We start from the raw sequence: 22,550 nt of genomic DNA, 5'->3' as shown, positions 1-22,550 counted from the left end.
GCACCTGGTCTCAAGCCCGCACTGCACTCCTCAAGTCAGTAACCAACTACTCCGTTGGAGCCAACCGGCAGAGGACACCTGTGCCCACCTACCGGGTGGGCCAGAAGGTGTGGTTGTCAGCCAAGGACTTGCCCCTCCAGGTGGAGTCTCGTAAGCTGGCACCTCGGTTCATCGTACCATTCCCAATCCAGAGGATAATCAGCCAGTCTGCTGTCTGGCTCCGACTGCCCAAGTCTATGAGAGTGCACCCCACCTTCCATGTCTCAAAGATTAAGCCAGTGCATGAGAGCCCGCTGGTCCCAGCTGCACCTTCTTCTCTTCCTCCTCCTCGTCTCATCGATGGTGGCCCGGTCTACTCTGTCCGGCGACTGCTGAAGTCACGGCGCAGGGGCAGGGGCCTCCAATACCTGGTGGATTGGGAGGGCTATGGTCCTGAGGAGAGGATGTGGGTTCCTGCTGGGAGAATCTTAGACCGTACCCTCATCAGCACCTTTCATCGCCTCCATCCGGACCAGCCGGCCAACCGGAGGGGTCGACCAAAGGGCCCTGGTTGGAATGACGATGCGCCAACCGCTACTGTCCCCGAGTCTGATTCTGAACCAGATCCTGAGGCCTTGGACATGGACCGGTCAGAGGAATTCTGACCCTCCACCGGTATTCCCCCTCCTCCCGCCCGTCTTGGTGGATCTGTGGCTAGGGACTTCTGGAGCCGTCCCTTGAGGGGGGGTTCTGTCATGGTCCTACCTGTGGACTTTTCTCTCTTCAGGTAACATCTCCACTCAGCATTACCGGCCACGCCCGCACTCACTTCCTCTTATTAACTTCCAGTGGCTGTCATTGGCTGTTGCCGATCACCTGCTTCCCCCGTGTGTATTTAAGCTGCAGTCCTCCCAAGCTTCTGTGTCGGATCATCTGCAACTTCCAGCGTGATAACCTGCTCTGTGTTCCTACTACTCTGACTCCTGACGATATTCTGTTCCGTCTGACTCTGTCTGCTCTCCAGCCCCGGTAACCTGATCTGCCTTCTGTCCTGTCGACTCTGCCTCTTGCCTGCCTCTCCTGTACCTTCGCCTGATCTCCAGCCTGTCCAGCCCTGCTGCTCGCCTGCCTCTCCATCAGCCCGGTGTGAGCAGCCCTGCCTGGAGCCCTACTCTCCAGCCCCGGTAACCTGACCCTGCATTTCTGTCCCCTATCTTGCTATCTGATCTGTGACTCTGTGTTCCAGCCTGCTCCCTAACTCCAGCCTGCTGAGGGACTACTGCTGGGAAACTGCCTGAAACCCAAGTGCTGTCAGCCTACAGCTACACCTCTCTGACAACGCCTGATCCCGTCTGATCTCAGAAGCTAAGCAGGGTCGGGTCAGTACTTGGATGGGAGACCTCAGACGTCACCACCACGCTCCCACCAGCCATCCCTGCCTCTCAGTCCTCCTGCCACTGAACTTCACACACACATTCTCCCTTTTCCCCTGTTATTAATAAACTGTGGTTTGAGTGCATTTGATCTCCTCTCCTGTCTGGTCCCTGACACTTTCTTTCTTTCTTTCTTTCTTTCTTTCTTTCTTTCTTTCTTTCTTTCTTTCTTTCTTTCTTTCTTTCTTTCTTTCTTTCTTTCTTTCTTTCTTTCTATCTGTTGTTCTACTCTTTCTTTCTTTTTCTGTTCTTTCTTTCAGTTGCTCTACTTTCTTTCTATTGCTCTTCCTTTTTCTTTCGCTCTTTCTTTCTATTGCTCTACTCTCTTTTTCTGTTCTTTCTTTCAATTGCTCTACTCTCTTTTTCTGTTCTTTCTTTCAATTGCTCTACTCTCTTTCTATTGCTCTACTTTCTTTCTTTCTATTTTTCTTTCTTTCTCTCTCTATTGCTCTACTCTTTTCTTTCTATTGCTCTACTCTCTATTGCTCTACTTTCTTTCTTTTTCTTTCTTTCTTTCTTTCTTTCTTTCTTTCTCTTGTTCTACTCTTTTTCTTTCTTTTGCTCCTCTTTCTTTCTTTTTCTTTCTATTGCTCTACTCTCTTTCTTTCTTTCTTTCTTTCTTAAAAATACAAACCGCATCAACACACAGATTCACTGAGATCAAAGTCTGCACCAGGTACTACATGAGTTTCCCTCATATATCTTCCTACGCCTTCTGTAATTTTGGGTTTTGCTGAGAGAAAAAAAACCAACCTTGAGCAATGAAAATCTTTCTAATTAAAATAAATAAACGAAGTATAGAGAATGAGTGAGAAATATTGGAGAGAAGCCAAAAATAACTTATGGCAAATCTCTGATGTGGTTAAAAATTCAACTAGTCAGATATAAATACTGTATATAAATATATACGTCCACCTTTAATCCACCACTCAGATATTAGACAAAGTTATTTTATATGATCAAACAATTAAAGAGAATAATTAAGGACTTCTTGGATACTTTAAGTTGAAAAAAATACTGAAGTTCAGTGATATATCGCTAATATGTAATCAGTCACGTGCTTGTGGACACATTAAAACCGATGGACACAAAAACACTGCTTTAACTCAGATGACTTTTCAGTGTATAAACTTCTCCCAATTGTCTATTTGTCAATCAATGACTAGATTGATATACTGGATGAACTAGAACATTATCTTTTATGAGAACCAGAAAGATAAGCGTATAACTTCATAAATACTGTACAAGCTGCTCATCATCTTGATTTTCCATAATGAGCTTAAGATCTTAAGAACACTTCTCTCTACTGATTCAATTTTTGTTCAGAATGGACAAAAAATGACAGGTTTGGAAAGTGATGACGAAAGGTTGATGATGTTTTTGTTCAGTTTTGTGGGATATTGTCTTCATGAAAGTGCTGACTTTTCAATATTTAAGCATCAATACTGAAGCATTAATGAATGCTTTTCAAGCATCAACATAATATTTATTCATGAAAGATTAAGTGTTGCCTTTTTTTGTGTGTGTGCGCATCTGTCATTGTCAGATTAGAAATCACAAGGTCAAGCTTAACTGCTGGCAAAATAATCTAACAAATCTTCCAGGTCATCAAAATTCTTTGTTTTCACTCGTTTTGGAGTTCACTTTTGTACAAAGTGTTACAAAAATGTCTCAGAATTCAGTTCAAGCTCAAGGCCTTGACGATGGCTCTCGGATGGTTTTTCCAGCCAAAGCATATCAGGTGTTTCAATGTTTTGTTTGTGGGGAATGTTTGAAGAGAAAATAATAATAATAATAATAATAATAATAATAATAATATACACTAATGAAGAATGCAGTTTGTGTATGATTCATTATTTAAACTTTTATTAGCTTTCTCAAACTTCACCCTCCTGTGATACTTTTAAATGTACAACCTTCTGCTTAATTTTATATAACTCACTTGAAGAAAAAAAAATTAATAATAATAATAATAATGCCATTTTTTGATTAATTTCACTAAGAAACATTCTATAATATTAATTAAAACAGATATATTCAAAGGATCGCCTTTATCTTTTCGTGTGCATGTCATTTAAAAGGAAAACCATCATGCAAAGTTATAGAAAATAATTATTCAATAATAATAATAATAATAATGCATAACAATCATAATCATTAGCGATAATAATAATGTTCAGAAATATAAATTGATTATAAATGATGTTGAGTTTAAAGATAACTTCATTTTGTAACTTTGTGTCTTCAATTTTTGCTCACACAATGAAATTAGTTTCTTTTGAGGTTAAGATTATTTTTTGTAAACAGCTCGCGGCCGCCCTCTTGTGGTACAACCCTGAAAGTGCAACGCACATCAACATAAGCAAACAGATCAGGAAGTGATTGGCATCATCCATGTCAAAACTGCCAGCTAACAAATGCACAATACAAATTATCTACAACATCTGAATTAAAAAGAATTATGCAAAAAAAACCTGTCGTATATTGGTTCTCAATTCAGTTGAAAATCCTTCATTCAGGGGGCGGCACGGTGGTGTAGTGGTTAGCACTGTCGCCTCACAGCAAGAAGGTCCTGGGTTCGAGGCCAGCGAGGGCCTTTCTGTGTGGAGTTTGCATGTTCTCCCCGTGTCTGCATGGGTTTCCTCCGGGTGCTCCGGTTTCCCCCACAGTCCAAAGACATGCAGGTTAGGTTAACTGGTGACTCTAAATTGACCGTAGGTGTGAATGTGAGTGTGAATGGTCGTCTGTGTCTATGTGTCAGCCCTGTGATGACCTGGCGGCTTGTCCAGGGTGTAACCCACCTTTCGCCCGTAGTCAGCTGGGATAGGCTCCAGCTTGCCTGCGACCCTGTAGAACAGGATAAGCGATGGATGGATGGGTCCTTCATTCAGAGCTGCTCAAAATGCACATGTGAACAAAGTGATATTAAAGGGGGGGGTAGCATCATAAACTTTCCTGGCAAATCAAATTCCAGCATCCTGGAACATCACAGTTCCTGTAATTCATCTGTTGTCTGTGAGCAGTTTTAATCAACATGGTGGTTTGATAATCAGAAAGCAGTGGGCCACAAATCCCAAGTTCATCATGTGCAAGTGTAATGTTGCCCGATCATTGCTTTTGTGTATATCATTGTCACAATACAATAATATGTTGTATATCTTTTGGAGTTGTTGCACTTCTTGTGTGTGTATTGGGTATGAAATACAACAGATACATAAACTGGCAAAAGTTCTACATTTTTGTGTTATTAAGATGTGTCCTCAGGAATAGATGTCAGTGGTACAAGATTAAACATTCTTTGTTGTGACATGATTTGTTCAATTTCAGTCACAGTTATGCAGTACAATTTTAACCCCTTTTATTGTAAATTCTCGTTTCACATCCATTCTACTCATAATTGTTGAAGATAAGATGCAGCTCTTCGTCCAATTCTTTTAAGCAATGATACAAAAAGTATATTTATATTTGTTTGTACACTGGACCTTTTTTTCTGAAATGCATACAATGAGCCTGATTTTACATATTTACTCACCCTGTGATAATGATATCAATGTGCAGTACTTTCTAAAACAAATAGCAAAATATCAATAATGGAGCCTTACAAGATTAGACATGGGAAATATGGTGGCTGTGTCTGGATTATACTGGAGCATTTTGCACTTTTCCAAGTTTGTTTTGAAGTAAACGGCTCTGGTCATGCGATAAATAATATCATCCAGGTAAAACTTTTCAGATGAAATCAGGACAATGGATATTAATCATATATATCATTTCTTTTCAAGCATAACTATTCAAAAATGTTTTAATTAAATGTGTTGATGTTCATGTCCCAAGATCCTGCGCACCTAAATGGTAGGCTTTTGAATCTTAAAGGTTAAAATGTGTAAATATTGAAGATTTGTGTTTCTAATTATGCAGCTTAGGCACAGGTGAAAATATCTTGAAGATAGTGTAATGTATTATTTCCTATAATAAGATTAAGAAACTTATTTCTAAGACTTTTGTTGCATTTCAGCATGTTGTTTTAGCATTTATTTCTAGAAATAAGCAAAAGTATTTGCAGATATTATTTAGAAAGTGAAAATGTAATGTACTGTAATATAAATCTTTCAAATAAGGAAAAAATCATATCAAAATAAGGTTAGTAATCTTATCTTTGGTAAAGTGTCATCTTGTCATCTTATAATAAGAAATACTCGATAAATCTGACTATATTCAAGATTCACTTGCTAGGATGCCTTTTATCAGTGGATGCATAAGGGCTCTAAATTGTCTAAAAGTGTACGACAGCCTAAAGTGTCCCGAGAATAGCTGATATTCCGATATTAACAACACAAACATCAATTATTTACTTACTATATGGAACTATATGGTTATAAATTATTGCTTATTGTTTCAGAAGAACAGGTTTTTTTTATTTTATTTTACTGTTTAGAGCAGAAGAGCCTCATGAATTCATGGCATGAGAACTGTATTACAAAACATAACCATTTTAAAAATACAAACACAGTCCTGTGCAAAAGTCTGAGGCACATATCAAAAAATACTGTAGGCCAAAAAATGGCTTAAAAATAATGAAATGAAAATGAAATGTTTCAACATTAAAAAAATACTATAAACAGTAATCAGTAAGCCATAATAAATTAAACAAAGTCAATATTTGGTGTGAGATGACCCTTTGCTTTAAAAAAAAAACTAGTAGTCTCAGGTACAATGAGTGCAGTTTTATGCGGAAATGAGCTGTAGGTTTTACTGAGCATCTTACAGAACCAGACACAGTTCTTCTGGACACTTTGTCACACTCGCGTCTTCATTTTGCACCAAAACCCAGCAGCCTTCATTATGTTTTCTTTTTTAATCTGAAAAGTGCTCTCTTATGCAATATGCTGCTCAGATACAAACTTTTTTTTTCTGTAACATTTAATTTTGTGCTGGAAAAAAGAAAAAAAAAACCTTTGGAACTCTAAAATGTTTTCGGACTGACTCAGGAATGCAGAAGTCATAAAATAGAAATCTGTAACAAAGTTTGGATGAGAAAATAAAATAGGGCGCCTAAGACTTTTGCACAGTATTGTATATGCTCACAAATTCCCAATCTCAAATCTCATGCAGACTAGAACAGGTTTTCTTGCTGTATTTGGATCCGTCAATCTTGGCCTCAACCCTGATGTGTTTCCCAAGCTCTGCTGATGAAAAGTGCTACCACCACCATGCTTTACTGAAAGGATGGTGTGGGCTTTTTTGCCAAAGTCAAAGATGTTCGTTTTGGGTTTCATCAGACCAGAGAATCTTTTTAGAAGAAGAAGAAGAAGAAGAAGAGAAAACAACTTCTTCTTCTTCTTCTTCTTCTTCTTCTTCTTCAAACCTAGCTTTATGGAGTGTCCAAAAAGACCACCTTCTCCCATCAGAGCTGTAGATCTTTCCAGCTCTTCCAGAGTTACCTATGGGCTCTTGGTTGCTTCACAGTGGCTTCCTTAACAATTTACTGAATTCTGGTCAGAGGCAAAATTACTCTGACAGCCAAGGCACTTTTCCAAACACAAGATCATCTCTGGTGATCCCTCAATGGTCTCGTCCAGGCAGTAAATGAATCAATCTATAACAGAATCTTACATATGAATTCAGGAAAACACATTGCTTTAAGGTTATTTATTTTAAAAAAATGTTTGGGATCTGGTCACTGGATATTCAATATCATAAAAGTTTTGAGAGAACAAAACATACAGATTATTGCTAAGTACAAAAACTTTCAATGCTTTATTAATCATGAAGCACACTTTCAGAAGAAATGTACTGATATGAGGTTGGAGTAGAGAAAGATAAAGTCATCCTAAATATTTTATGTATTGGCACTGCTATTGCTCAGATTGTCCACAAGGTGGCAGTAAACGTCCAGTAAAAAGCCTATTTAATTCAAACAAAACTCAGACTCATCTCATCTCATCTCATCTCATTATCTCTAGCCGCTTTATCCTTCTACAGGGTCGCAGGCAAGCTGGAGCCTATCCCAGCTGACTACGGGCGAAAGGCGGGGTACACCCTGGACAAGTCGCCAGGTCATCACAGGGCTGACACACAGACACAGACAACCATTCACACTCACATTCACACCTACGCTCAATTTAGAGTCACCAGTTAACCTAACCTGCATGTCTTTGGACTGTGGGGGAAACTGGAGCACCCGGAGGAAACCCACACGGACACGGGGAGAACATGCAAACTCCACACAGAAAGGCCCTCGCCGGCTACAGGGCTCGAACCCAGGACCTTCTTGCTGTGAGGCGACAGCGCTAACCACTACACCACCGTGCCGCCCCACTCAGACTCATGAACTAAATAATAACTGCAAGAACAAAAACAACATTAATAGTACTTGATAATGACCTCCACCTCCAAAACAGCTTTTAAAAAGTAATAATAAAATTACAGACATCCTGGTTATATGTAACAGGCCCAGGAATGTCTGGTATAAATGTGTGTACTGTAGATATAAGCTTCTCACTTTTAAAGGAAAAATACATCAATAGAAGGGTTTATTTTGGTATTCACTTCAGTTTTTGCTGTCTGAAGTCTTCAGACTTTTATGAAACTGAGCACACCACAGCATGACCAATGACTATCAGAAGAGCACACAAGAATGGTATAAAGAAGTGAGGAAGGGGCTGATTTCTTTCTAGCTCAAACTATAGATTCACAAAGCCTGTCAATGACAATCCTGTCAGTTTTTTTTCTTTTAACGAAAGGGTGACAACGTTTCTATTTACCATGTCTGGTATTTAAAGCAATCATGGGATTACTTGAAAAGTTAGAAATCATGGTATTAGATTTTAACTCTCACATTTAATATTGCGGGCGGCACGGTGGTGTAGTGGTTAGCGCTGTCGCCTCACAGCAAGAAGGTCCTGGGTTCGAGCCCCGGGGCCGGCGAGGGCCTTTCTGTGTGGAGTTTGCATGTTCTCCCCGTGTCCGCGTGGGTTTCCTTCGGGTGCTCCGGTTTCCCCCACAGTCCAAAGACATGCAGGTTAGGTTAACTGGTGACTCTAACTTGACCGTAGGTGTGAATGTGAATGGTTGTCTGTGTCTATGTGTCAGCCCTGTGATGACCTGGCGACTTGTCCAGGGTGTACCCCGCCTTTCGCCCGTAGTCAGCTGGGATAGGCTCCAGCTTGCCTGCGACCCTGTAGAAGGATAAAGAGGCTAGAGATAATGAGATGACATTTAATATTGCGATGATCCAGGACTGAACAGACCTCTTGGTATACTTCGTAGAACAATGACTGTAAAGAAAAAGCATACCGGTAGGACTGAACCCGTATTAGTGATTATATGGATACACTGGAATATTTATTTTCACATATCATATATTATTTTATGCCCCTTGGTGTCCTCTGGCATTGGCACTGGAAGCTCATGTCCAAACAGACTCTAATCTAGCACAAGTCTAGTAATTTTTCTTCATCATCTTCATCATTTAGAATCAGTCTAAGTGTCTGAAGCTGTTCTTTGAAACCTGTATCACAGCACTGGAGAATACACTCACCGGCCATTTTAATAGGAACGTGTTCTTGATTCTAAGATTGTTGTTCTTGGCTGGCAGGAGTGGAACCCAATGTGGTCTTCTGCTGTTGCATGCTGAGATGCTTTTCTGCTCACTTTGGTTGTAAAGAGTGATTATATGAGTTGCTATATGAGTCCTTCCTGGCAAAAAAAAAAAGCTCAAACCAATCTGTCCATTTTCCTCTGAACTCTCTTATCAACAAGGCGTTTGTTTCCACCCACAGAACTGTCCCTCATTCACTCGATGTTTTTTGGTTTTCGCACCATTCTGCGTAAACTCTAGAGACTGTTGTGTGTGAAAACCCCAGGAGATCAGCAGTTTCTGAAACACTCAAACCAGTCCACCTGGCTCAAACCAACACCCATGCCACAGTGAAAGTCACAATTTGAGCGATCACAATTTTTCCCATTCTGATGTTTGAGGTGAACAATAACTGAAGCTCTTGATTTCAATCTGCATGATTTGATGCATTGTGCTGCTGTCGAGGGATCGGCTGATTAGAGAACTGCATCAAACAAACAACAGGTGGATGGTGTGTTCCTAATAAAGCGGCCGGTGAGTTTATGTCTGTAAATCTCATCTCATCTCATTATCTCTAGCCGCTTTATCCTTCTACAGGGTCGCAGGCAAGCTGGAGCCTATCCCAGCTGACTACGGGCGAAAGGCGGGGTACACCCTGGACAAGTCGCCAGGTCATCACAGGGCTAACACATAGACACAGACAACCATTCGCACTCACATTCACACCTATGGTCAATTTAGAGTCACCAGTTAACCTAATCTGCATGTCTTTGGACTGTGGGGGAAACCGGAGCACCCGGAGGAAACCCACGAGGAGAACATGCAAACTCCGCACAGAAAGGCCCTCGCCGGCCCCGGGGCTCGAACCCGGACCTTCTTGCTGTGAGGCGACAGCGCTAACCACTACACCACCGTGCCACCCTGTGTTCAAATATAATACTTGAAATGTGTTTTACATGTAGTATTCTGGGAAATATTTGCAGTACTGACAGATTAATATCTCATCTCATCTCATTATCTCTAGCTGCTTTATCCTGTTCTACAGGGTCGCAGGCAAGCTGGAGCCTATCCCAGCTGACTACAGGCGAAAGGCAGGGTACACCCTGGACAAGTCGCCAGGTCATCACAGGGCTGACACATAGACACAGACAACCATTCACACTCACATTCACACCTACGGTCAATTTAGAGTCACCAGTTAACCTAACCTGCATGTCTTTGGACTGTGGGGGAAACCAGAGCACCCGGAGGAAACCCACACGGACACGGGGAGAACATGCAAACTCCGCACAGAAAGGCCCTCGCCGGCCATGGGGCTCGAACCCGGACCTTCTTGCTGTGAGGTGACAGCGCTAACCACTACACCACCATGCCGCCCGCAGATTAATATATCATATTTAAAAACCATATAACTACAGTGACACTTCTGGAACAGCACAATATACAAGATCGTTAACTTTACTGTAAATCATCAAGGTGCCAAAACATTTCCCTGAATCAGCGAATGAACCTCTTTTTTTTCCCCCAATGTTTTGATTTGGGGAAAAAAAAAGCATAGTTTGTATGGTTTTAGCAAAGCAACAGGATAAGTGTGACAAAATAACACCTGCGGTAAAGCTAGTCAACACTATGTCATGTTAGGCGAGGTAGGTAGGTAATGTTTGCTAGCTAGTCTGATATTTTCAATAGATAACTCAACAGATTACTTTCTTCTTGTTTTTGTTTCTGTTTTTCCCCTGTGGTATTCAGGATTGTTACCCATTAATAATGTCCTTATTGTTCTCCTTGTCTATTTCAGCAATTTCTTAAGGTTCAATTTTTTACTTTATCAGTTTCCTCTTGTGAAATTTGACTGTTCGTTTAAACAAGGTCTTATTGTGTAATTTGAAATCTTATATCTGTATACTTGTGCTTTAATAAACACATTTTTATGAATTCCTGTTTGGATTTTTAACTGTATCCTGGTCAGGATTGTGTCACAAGACTTCGAGCAGTCTCTGAGAGGAGAGGACACTGTGTGAGAACTCTCATTTCTGTAACATTCTCCATCTCTCTGTAAGATTCTTATGGTCAGTATAAATCATGAATGGGTGGCGGGACCCCTCCAGCTAGTGATGCCACTCCTCCAAAACCAGTTTTAACATGAGGCGCTCCCTGTTACCAATGCCATGGTTTCTCTTGGCAGGGGACAGCTTCTTAAAAAAGAATGCCACTGGCTGGAGCTTGGGCTTTTCCCCAGACTGCTGAGAGAGAGAAAGAATGGCCCTGACATTGGTTTCAGATGGACCAATTTCCACAATGAATGGCGTGGAGGCGTCAGAGTCTTTCAGTATGGGTGCTATGGTAAAGGCTTCCTTGAGACAAGAGAAGGCTTCACTGGCTCACTGGAAGAGGCCGTCTGTGGAGAGGCAATGATGCTGAAAACCCCGAATCAAACATCTATAGAAATTAGCAAAGCAAATGCACTGCATTTCCTTTATTGTGGTAGGTACTGACCAGTTAGTGAATGCCGCGATCTTGCCCTGGTCCATGCTCACCCCCTCTGGGCCTATGATGTCCCCTGGGATAGCCACCATGTTTACATGAAATTTACACTTTACCACTTTAACCTTGACTTGATTTTCAAGGAGCCGAGACAGTACCTTTTTGGCATGCTGGATATGATGGGTGGTTTTGTTGGGAGAGTAAATCAACATGTTGTTGATGTACATGATTCCCCCAACATATTCTGTAAGGCATCACTAACGAGGCACTGAAAGTCTGCTGGCACTGAAGATAGCCCATATGGTATTACGCAAGACTCAAAGTGGTCGAGAGGTGGTGCTAAAGGCTGTCTTCCACTCGTCCACTTTGTGGATGCACACAAGGTTGTCGGCACTTTGGAGGTAAAATTTTGTGAAGATCTTGGCCTCTCATAGTTGTTCTAGAGCTGCAGGGACTGGAGGCAAGGGATAACAATACTTGACAGTGACTTGGTTCAGACCCTGATAGTCAATGCAAGACCGTAGGTGGGCTTTTTTCTCCACAAAGCAAAACCCTGCAGATGCTGGACAGATAGAGGGGTGTATGTACCCCTGTTTGAGGGCCTCCTCAATGTATTCCTCGATGGCTTGCGTTTCTTTGGTTGAAAGGGAGTAAATGCGGTTGCATGGAAGTGTTGCTCCTGCTAACAGCTCGATAGCGCAGTCATGGGGTGATGCAATGACCTTGGTTTTGCTGAATACCTCCATGAATTCTTGGTACTCTGGAGGGATTTCAACTTTGAAACAGTGATGGAATAACAAAGGCCACAATGATGGAAGCTGCACCCGAGTCGATCGGGGTGGGTTTCCCAAAAGCATCATAGCACAAAGATCATCGTTAAATGGTAGAGCAAGCATCACAATGAACACTCTCTCTCCTAGTTAAGATGCTCTTAGCATTAAGAAGCTTTTGGGAAACCCACCCCAGTTCTGTGAGTGCTAGAACAAAGATGACGTACAACTTTGAATGCGATCTTGTTCCAGCTGCTACCTTCGACTAACATATGAAAGCTAAGTGCATATTCAGCATCACTCAGGGTACCTTGCTTCAAAGTGAAGAGCCTATCTCCCATCTCCTTTCCCTCGGGAGAATGGTTGAACACTTTCTTTCAAAGCTGTAAGAAGCATCATTATCTCTAGCCGCTTTATCCTGTTCTACAGGGTCGCAAGCAAGCTGGAGCCTATCCCAGCTGACTACGGGCGAAAGGCGGGGTACACCCTGGACAAGTCGCCAGGTCATCACAGGGCTGACACATAGACACAGACAACCATTCACACTCACATTCACACCTACGGTCAATTTAGAGTCACCAGTTAACTTAACCTACATGTCTTTGGACTGTGGGGGAAACCGGAGCACCCGGAGGAAACCCACACGGACACGGGGAGAACATGCAAACTCCGCATAGAAAGGCCCTCGCCAGCCACGGGGCTCAAACCTGGACCTTCTTGCTGTGAGGCGACAGCGCTAACCACTACACCACCGTGCCGCCCTGCTGTAAGAAGCATTTATAGGAAATTGTGTGCTCTCTTTCTGAGGTCCAAACAGCGTAACCTACAATATGCTCACACCTTGTTGGTGAGCAGATTAATGAATTGGGTTAGTTCGATACCCTCTCTTGACCGGTGAAGTAGAGAGACCACTGCCGCACAAAACCTTTGCAGCCAACTGGGTCACCAGCATACTTCTCGGGGCAAGCAATGAGCGAAGGTACTGAGAGGGAGGTAGCCACTGGTGGAGTTAGTGTAGCTAGAGCGGAGGCTTAGAGTTTGGTTAGCTGCTTGCTGAGCATGTTTATATGTTGCTGCTGTTCTCCGATGAAGCAGCCCTGTGCCACTAAAGCCTGGTGCCCCTCGGGATTACCTGTTGCATCCATGTGATGTGAAGTATTCTGTCATGTAGGCAGATGAGGACACAAACAATATAAACTAGGCAAGGCAGAGATAAAAATAAAACAGGAACCAGAACAGAATTTTAAGGCTTGGTATCGACAGGTACAAAAACACTGAGCATATACTTCACAAACATTGTGAAAACTGAGCGTCCTTAAATACTGGTGGTGGTGATTGTGTGATTGTCCAATCAGTCAGAAGGTGAATGTGAACATGAGCGTGCCTGTGGTGGTTGGGTGTTGTAGTTCTCAGCAGCCATGTTTGTAGGCACATTCACACATTCAAAGACATAAAACTTCTTTTTTATTTTCAATTTTATTCAAAACTATATTTACCATAGACAAACCTACAGTTTCATTTATTCCATGTTGTTTGAAACCACATACAGTATTTTATTTTGTGTGTGTGGACCTAAGGGGCATATAACCAACATGATGAATAAAATCCCCATAGACACATCACAAAAAGAAGCAAAATCACAGTTTTCCATTTGAGTGAGTTAGTAGGCGTTCAGCATGTTTGTGTCTGTTATGTCACATCCTGAATTTATCCAGTTCTCAAAATGACACTTTGTTCCAGCTCAGTGCAGTCTCAGGAGACTTCACGATATCTACAATTAACTCTCCAAAGCTATGACTACATAATATGCTATTTATAGAATATAAACTATTTATGTTAGCAAACGGCAGCAAAAAATGTAGGATTTGAGTGTTTCAAGTGTGCTACCAAGATATCCTAGAGATATGCGAGGGAAATTAACACTGTAACCAGTATGTGTATCAAAATACTGTGAACATTCTGACTCTTCCAGCATTAAAATAAAGACAAGGTAAGCACAAAGAAAATGTCACAACATAAAATAAATTTTTTTTGACTGAGTAAATAAATCAAAGCCTTGGAAAAGCTAGTTGACACAACACTAGAAACACAGGGGCAACATATTGGAGCAAGTAGGCATTCCTATTATGCAGTGTTTGATAAATGCATCTTGTAATTTTACTGCTGGATGTCAGGAGCTGAAAATATCAAGCGAACCACCTGTAATTTTAGTCCAACCCCAGTGCATGCTTTGGACAAATTATGAATCACTTAATTTGTTCAATCGCTCAATAAATCTTCGAGATGTTTTTTTGTTTTATCACAAGTCAACTCACAACTTTACTTTCTAGAGTCCATCGCCTTGTCTTACCTGTCTAAACCTTCTCTAGTGTCAAAACCTTCCAATTCCAGCAGTTCCTTTTCTTCAGCGTGCCCAGTCATGATATAACCAATAAGTCTTAAAATGATTCACGGATGATGTTTAATGTAAAATGAGGAATCAAGGAATAACGGAAAAGTGACAGAGATACAACAAACTAAACATTAAGGAATGGAAAAGTACCAAAAGTAGCCAATGAAAAAAGGAATAACAGTCATACTCACACATGCACACACACATGCACACATACAAAGAAATCCCTGCTTGGGTGCACACACCAAAACAGGACTCTGGGAGTCACTACATCTTTGTTTCGCTATCTGGAGGTTTCTCATTCTCATACTCATTTTCTTGAGGAATCTTCTGATAAGGCTTCTTCACTTCGTTCTCCTCCAATACAGAGTTGCCCATCTCCAAATCGCCGTTCTGCAGCTCATCTCGGGACAGGAACTCCACGATGCCTGCGCCTATAGAGTCACCCAGCACATTAGTTGTTGTGCGCAGTCGGTCCCTGTAAAGCCAGATCATCATCATCATCATCATCATCATCATCATCATCATCATCTTTTTTCTTTCTTCTGCAGTCTAAGGGTGCTTGAACTTTCTTTTCAGTTTATTCACCCCAGTTTAAGAGCTAGGACTTTTTCCTATCCAATTAACTCTGTAATTTATGGGAAGGGGATTCTATTTGGAATGATTAATTTGCCTAACCTAATTATGTTTCTATGTTAAAACCAACTGAAATGACATGAAATTCTCCCAAAAAAATGGAGCGAGACCCATGGGCTTTTAGAAGTGTGTCACTAGGGTAGATACAGAAAGAAAAAAAAAATCAGCCATGGGTTAGAGAGTGTAATGTAGGAATTAAGTTCTGAAGGAAAGCCGTTGTTAAATACGTTGCTATTAATTCATGATATAAGAATGTAATAATCATGTTCAAGACAAGACAATCATTTGTGATAGATTGAAAAGACTACACTGTGAAACTGGAGTTAGGGAGCACTCACAGGAACCAGTCAACTGCGATGATGAGGCTGATATCATCAGTGGGGAGGCCAACAGAGGTCAACACGATGACCATGGTGACCAGTCCAGCCTGGGGGATTCCAGCAGCTCCGATACTGGCAGCTGTGGCTGTGATGCTGTGCAAATAAACAAAGAGAACTTCATAGCATGAGAGTATGGGTCTCATGCTAGTTTAGATCTTTAAAATGTAAGCAACTCTGAAAAATCTTGTAACGTACTTCAAAGCATGGTTTCATCTGTTTGTTTGGGGGGGTTTTCTGGGACATAAATGTATCGTAATTATAGTACTGTATTATACTAACATTTACTGTATATGGTAACATCCCTACCAGTGAAGTGGTCCACACTCAAGTGGATAGACAACATCTACAGAGCAGCAGAGTGCCCATAGTCCATGCATGTTATTCATATTTGGGAAGATTTTATCAGATTTCGCTTGTGTAAGCATATAGTATTCCCACCTAATAGTTATGATCTGTCCGAAGTTCATGTCCATGTTGTTGACCTGGGCGATAAAGATGGCAGCCAACGCTTCATATAGTGCCGTTCCGTCCATGTTGATGGTAGCACCAACTGGCAGTACAAAGCGGGTCACCCTCTTATCAACTTTATTGTTCTGTTCTAAGCACTTGAATGTAACAGGCAGAGTGGCTGAACTGGAAAAGGAGACAACAGAAGAAAAGATGAGGGTAAGCTTTACGATACATGTTTTAGAGATTCGGTCTCAGACATTGCTCTTGAAATATACCTGGACGACGTTCCCAGGGCGGTGATTAGGGCCTGCAATAAGCCAGTGATGAAGATGAAGGGGTTCTTCCGGGTGATGACAAAGAAGAGAGTGGGTAGAATCACAATGCCGTGGATTAAGAGGCCTATGATGACTGTCACGGTGTACATGCCTAGTTGCCCTCCCATTTCAGTGATGTCATCCATTTCCACAATTTTGCCAGCGATCAGGAAGAGGATACCAATGGGTGCATACCTTCAATGGGCAAGAATCAAGCAAAGGTACTACTGAGTGGTGTGTTTGTTTTCAGGAACATTAAGTACAGTTTTATGGACATTACCACCCATATACAGTCATTAAAATGCAATGCACTGCAGCCCACTCTCATGTGGTTCATACATGACAACACCCACCACATGATGATGGCGACCAGACGCATGATGGCCTCATTGAGAGAGTCAAAAAAGTCCCTGAGTGCTTGGCCCTCCTCCTTCATATTCCCAATGATCAGGCCAAAACACATGGAGAACACGACCAGTCCGAGAGCGTTGACTCCATTTGTGGTGCCAGAGATTGGGATGATCTCTTCATGAGCAATCTCTTGAGTAACATTGGTCAGATTAAAAATGCTCTCATTCACTATCACCTTTACATGTACAACTCTTTTGGCGTATTGGGTTTTGAACTGTGGGGAAGTAGAAGAGAAGAATAGAATGAAAGAAATGGACAAGAAATCTAGATGAAGTTAAGACAGACAAAAGACTTTTGGTTTTATTCAGGGAAGTTTGAGGACACTCCAGAGGTTGTATTCTCGCTACATTAAATAGTAAATAGAACATAGACCTTAAGTGTACTTTTCTTACAGTTATATGAGACAAAAACCACTATACATTTTCTTTTACATCATATCATGGGAACTGGTAAATGTGAATGAAATCGAGATCTATATACAGACCTATATGCAAGAACAATGTTTCTGATCATCACGTGAATCTGCAGAAATATGAATGAGACAATGCTCACATTTAATTTTAGTGAAATGTATTTTCTCACATCCAGCTGGCTCCAGTACTCTCTTGTGGAGAGTGTCCGGACCAAAGTGTCTTTCCCCCACTGTCAGTGCCTTCCATGTCATTGTGTGGCCCCAGCAGTTCCCCGTCTCTTGGTTTCCGTACCCCTTCCTCCCCCCATAACGTCCGACCGTGGTACTGCTGCTGTCCTGCCAAAGCTTTACCCACAGCTGTGTCCTCTTAAATTTACAATCCAATCCATCAAAATGCTAAATGGCTCTTGCACCTCCCTTTCCCAGCATCCAAATTAACCATTTTGGTCCGGTATGAAAAATGTTGATACTTTGTCATTAGTTGTTATACATGACTGCACCATTAAAACAGTCAAGGCTCCCTCAGAAGCTGTGTGTATCCAAGGGTGATAATATATCCTACACAAAGCTTTTTGTGTGGCCTCTGAAAGGCCAGAAACCATAGCCTCATTAAATCTGATGAGAAACTGGTTTCCTGCACAACGGGGAGCCAAAGTACAAAGAATAATTTCCTTTGGAGAAAACACTACCCCACATCTTTGACCACGTTTGTTTTCACCATATTTTGGGATGAAAATGTAAAAAAATAACATTGATTTACAGAACAAAAGGAAACACTAGCAAGAATGCGAGCCAAGACAAGGAATACTTGTTAAGGAACTCATCTACACTAGTCAGTAAAACTATCCAAACAATATCTACCTGCTGTGTGCAAGCTTGAACCAGGTTGGGAGGAAACATGTTTCTGAAAAAGAAAATTCACAAAACCTGTATTAGCCATAGACCTTAGATCATATGTCACAAGTTATAAGCAAGTCAGCAGTACCTGATCAAGTCCAAGAAGGCATCAGCTGGGCTGACTTGCTCGATTTTCTGCTGCTGAGTAAACTCATCTTTGGAGCCTTTGCCAGGGTGGATAATCAGGACCATGATGATTCCGATGAACACAGCGATGAATGTCGTGGTCATGTAATACACCACAGCTCGCATCCCCATCTTCCCTGAAGCCCGACTGTCAAGTGCTGCCATACCTGGTGAGAAAACGCATACATTCACCTGCTGCTTGATCACTATGGGATAGTAATTTCCAATTAAGGATGCAAAATGCACGATAATTTATTAATTTGTGTATCCAGGATACTCTGTTACATGCAGCACTCATGAACGAGTTGATGGAACACAGAGAACCAAATTCTAGTACTATTTGAATTCAGTACACAGATCAGTGCTTCAAAAGAACCGGAGTTTCAGAGGTCTACTCCACCCTCATCTATCCAGAAAGATGGGTATATTTGGTGTGATCTTTTATCTGCCTCCAGATGTCCCGTTTGAAAGCAAGCAACCATCAACACCATGTTTGCTGCACTACCAAGATCAGCTTTACCAGCCATGGCCATGACGGTTGACCGGCACCAAACTAGCACAAACTAGCATGGACCAACTTGGGCTTGTGTGCAGTTTATGCTTGTCTAAGCTGTTTTTTTTTCATGACTGGAAGTCAGACAACCAAAGAAAGAGTCATTAAAGCGGTTTTAAAGGGTTCCATGGAGAGGCCCCAAAAGAAGGTCTTGTAAAAGAAAAAACTTGCACTGAGAATGTCCCAGAACACTGGTAGCTTACCATTTTCAGTGCTGAAAGCGGTTATGTTGCATTCACAGTAGTGAAAGTAAAAGCGTCTGTTGTGCGAAAAGGAGATGTATGTGTTCCTTTAATCTTGTTGGGGGCAACTCTATTAGAAGCCGAGTCTTTGAGCTCATTTTATTCCCCATTCTCTCAGCCACACCTCTCTCTTCCTTCGGCATCCTCCTCTCATCCTCCTTAACTCTCTCTCTCTCTCTCTCTCTCTGTGACAGGGCTGAGAAACTCCTTCACCTGCCCAAATCCCCGGCGGCTCTCTGCATCTCCACGGAAACATCAGGGTTGTTGTTTTTTTTCTGAACCAAAAAGAACCCAGTCACTCAATTTGGGTACAAAAAAACTACAAAGAGTGAACAGGACAAAACAGCCCCCTCTTCCATGTCACCCTCTTGGCCCTCTTCAGCCCTTGACAGAATGGAGGCATTTGGGAAAGGGGCTACTAATGGAGCAAACCGGACCTCTAAAAAGGAGGGCAATAGGGTATGATGGATGAAATACCAAAAATCAGAATATTCCCATATTCATAATTTTCATGAAAAACAAGGATTATATATATGTCAGGGTAATCTCTAACTAAATTCCTTAAGCAACTGGCTGCATGTGTGTGTTCATGGAATGCAGCAAGACAATATGGCTTTGATGAGAGAGAAGGAGGGCATTTTGTGTCTTTTCTATGGGTGAAACGAAGCGGGAGGGAGGGTATGGGAGGGATGTGTGTGGTTTGGTTGACCTATCACAAACTTCACAGCACTGATTAGCTGCAAAACCAAGTCTGAGTCTCTCCCACTTTTCAGCACAACCTCTGCTTCATTCTCGCCTGCCACTTCCAATACTGCAACCACAATAAAGACACTCTGTCCATGGCAGAAAACTAGAGATGAAACGACTTTGGAAATTAGTGGCAGAAAATTTTTGGATGATGTAGATAACGTGGACGCAATGCTTAGCTATGTGCTGCATGCTTTCATTCACTGAAATAATAGCAATGCACTCTATTTGAAAACATTCACCAATATATAACCAAAACAGTCGCTTAGTTTCCTAGATGCGTCATCGAGTCAGCGTGTGACAGCATCCTAATTGTAATTCCAACGAAACGAAAGCAATCATGTATTCTCACCACACACCAACCTTCATTACAACCCACAACATAGTAACGTACCAGCTGTAGCCTGAGCACAAATGTGCAACAAGTTTTTTTCATGGTGTGATTTCAAAGAAATCATTTTCCGACCAAGGAAAGAGCTAGTGTTGCAGATTGAATATGTAAAAAATGTTGTCAAATTATGCATCGTGTTCAAAAAATATAACATGAACCAGCTGTTGATATTGCTGTCTCATACAGACCTGTAATCAGACTGGACACCAGCAAGGGGAGGACCAACATCTGGAGCATGCGCATTAAGAGCTCTCCAGGGAAGGAGAAATATTTCACCTCTCTGTAGGACATCTTATATGGCCGCAGGGCAAATCCGAGTATGATGCCTGATGATAAAGAGAGTGTTAATTATTGTACTCTATTATAGCATTATGGAGTCTTTTTTAATGTAGTATGTAGCTTCCTTAAGATCATACACTGTTTCCTATTACTTAAATTTTGAAATTGTATACAGAGACTTTCAATATCATAAATATCATCTTCTCTAAAAAAAAAAAAAAGGGGGGCACATTTACCTTTACAGTTTACCCTGGTGACGTATGATCTGGAGTGTTGACAATACATAGGATTTTCTAAAGCTTGGAGTTTTACTAAGACCTCAAGACCATGAATGGAGCTAGCACGACCACATTTTGTGTGACCTTCCTTAATATGTCAGTTCAAAGAAATCAACACAACTTAAGAAATGGGCGAATGCACTTGCCAAGAGCAACTGCCCCGATGGTAAACAGCACGAAGGCATTCCTCCTCAAGAAGGTCTTAATGTCGTCTTTGGTGATGTCCTCGACTTTTTTCTTGGCCTTCAGGGAGCGCAGTTGAATGTCCTCACGGATCCGCTGCACCCGGCTGCGAGAGCGCGGGTTCTCCCCGTTGCTTTTGGTCATGGCCGTTGCTCTGAACTGCCTCTATCCTCTCTACAAATCAGCAGTCTGACCAGACAGAGCAAACCCCAAGCTTCCTGATCTGAAATGTTCACAAGACAAGAAAGGACATTGCTTTTTACATTTTGACTACCTTTGTATGAATAGATGTGTCAGCTCGTGTGAAACAGTTTCAACACAAGAACTCTGAAAGAATAACATGACTACAGCCAGTTCTTTTATTGAGGCTAGAAACAAAAAACACAAACAAAACGAGGCAGCCATGTCCAGAAAAAACAATGGCTTTTGACTTGCAGGTGTGCATCTGATTGCGTAATCAGCAGCGGAACACAATCAGAGTGGACTGCTCTAATGTATATTCAATTATATGCAAATGAAGGCTGATGGCTTTCTTTTTCTAAGACCTGAATCACCACTACAGAACTCAAGTATTCAAGCATCTACCCCCTTTTGAATGTGTAAGGTAATATACAACTGTATATCCAAACCAGATTACAATCATTTGGCATGGCTTCTCACTGGGAAAAATGAAAGCACAAGAAGTGTCATGTTTGAAAATTTTCTCAAGTTCAAATCCAAATTCTATCAGATATGTAAAAAATGTTGATATCCACGAGGATTTATCAGTATAGTCAATTGTTCCAGAAAGTCACAAAAATACAGATTAAAAAAAGAGAATGACTGCCACACTTACCCTTCTCAGCACACTTAATCTCTTCTCTGTAGTGATAATCACTGAGATATTATGGTGGAAATGGTGGAAGGGTGATCTGAAGATGCCAGAGGACTGAAGAGGGTCTTCAGTGGCGCAATAGTGGAACGTCCTGACTGAGAAGCGGTGTTTAAAGTGCTGGAGGTGATGCCAGCTTCGGCAGCTGAGATATTCCTCCAACACCCGCAGCTCATAAGGGGAGGAGATTACAAAGGCAGATGGAGGGAGGGTGAAGGGGAAGCGGATGAACTTGGTAAACAGTAAAGTACTGGGATTGGGAGAATGCTTCCATTAGTGATGGCAATTTTGTCTCCTTTTAATGAATTCATCTCGGCTCAAGAATTGTTTTCCATAGCTTACCATCACTATGTTACATATTTGGTAACCATTTTAAAATCCTGCATTAATATTATCTGACTCGTCACCTGGTCTTTTTCCGATCTTCAATGGCTCAGTTTTGGCGAACCAGTGCCAAAGAAGCCTTAGATTCCTGCTCTTGGCCAACAGAAGTGGACCCTGATGTGATCTTCTACTGTTGTTCTGGTATTCTGAGATGCTTTTCTGCTCACCATGGTTGTAAAGAGTGGTTAATTGAGTTAGCAGAGACTTCCTGTCAGCTTGAACCAGTCTAGCCACTCTCCTCTGGCCTCCCTCTTTAAATAGGCATTTCCATCTTCTGAGCTGCTGCTTCCTGGATGGTTTTTCTTTTTTGTATCATTATGTGTCAATCTTAGAAACCCAGCAGTTTCTGAAATACTCAG

The 22,550-nt window shown here is 41.7% G+C and overlaps 1 protein-coding gene across 1 annotated transcript; it reads right to left on the bottom strand.

The window, feature by feature from the left end:
* Positions 1-14,904: 14,904 nt before the first annotated feature.
* Positions 14,905-21,874, bottom strand: slc1a3b (solute carrier family 1 member 3b). The gene is made up of 10 exons (XM_060909131.1): positions 21,772-21,874; positions 20,900-21,159; positions 20,385-20,522; positions 18,226-18,430; positions 18,102-18,144; positions 16,771-17,042; positions 16,379-16,612; positions 16,092-16,286; positions 15,612-15,746; positions 14,905-15,115 (listed from the first exon to the last, which is right to left on the bottom strand). Exons 2-10 carry the CDS (start codon positions 21,078-21,080, stop codon positions 14,905-14,907), a joined length of 1,614 nt encoding a protein of 537 aa, XP_060765114.1. The 5' UTR covers positions 21,081-21,159; positions 21,772-21,874.
* Between the last annotated feature and the right edge of the window lie 676 nt (positions 21,875-22,550).

Source organism: Neoarius graeffei, chromosome 25 (genome assembly GCF_027579695.1).
Source record: "Neoarius graeffei isolate fNeoGra1 chromosome 25, fNeoGra1.pri, whole genome shotgun sequence".
Classification (NCBI taxonomy): domain Eukaryota; kingdom Metazoa; phylum Chordata; class Actinopteri; order Siluriformes; family Ariidae; genus Neoarius; species Neoarius graeffei.
This window is presented reverse-complemented; position numbering and strand designations above follow the sequence as displayed.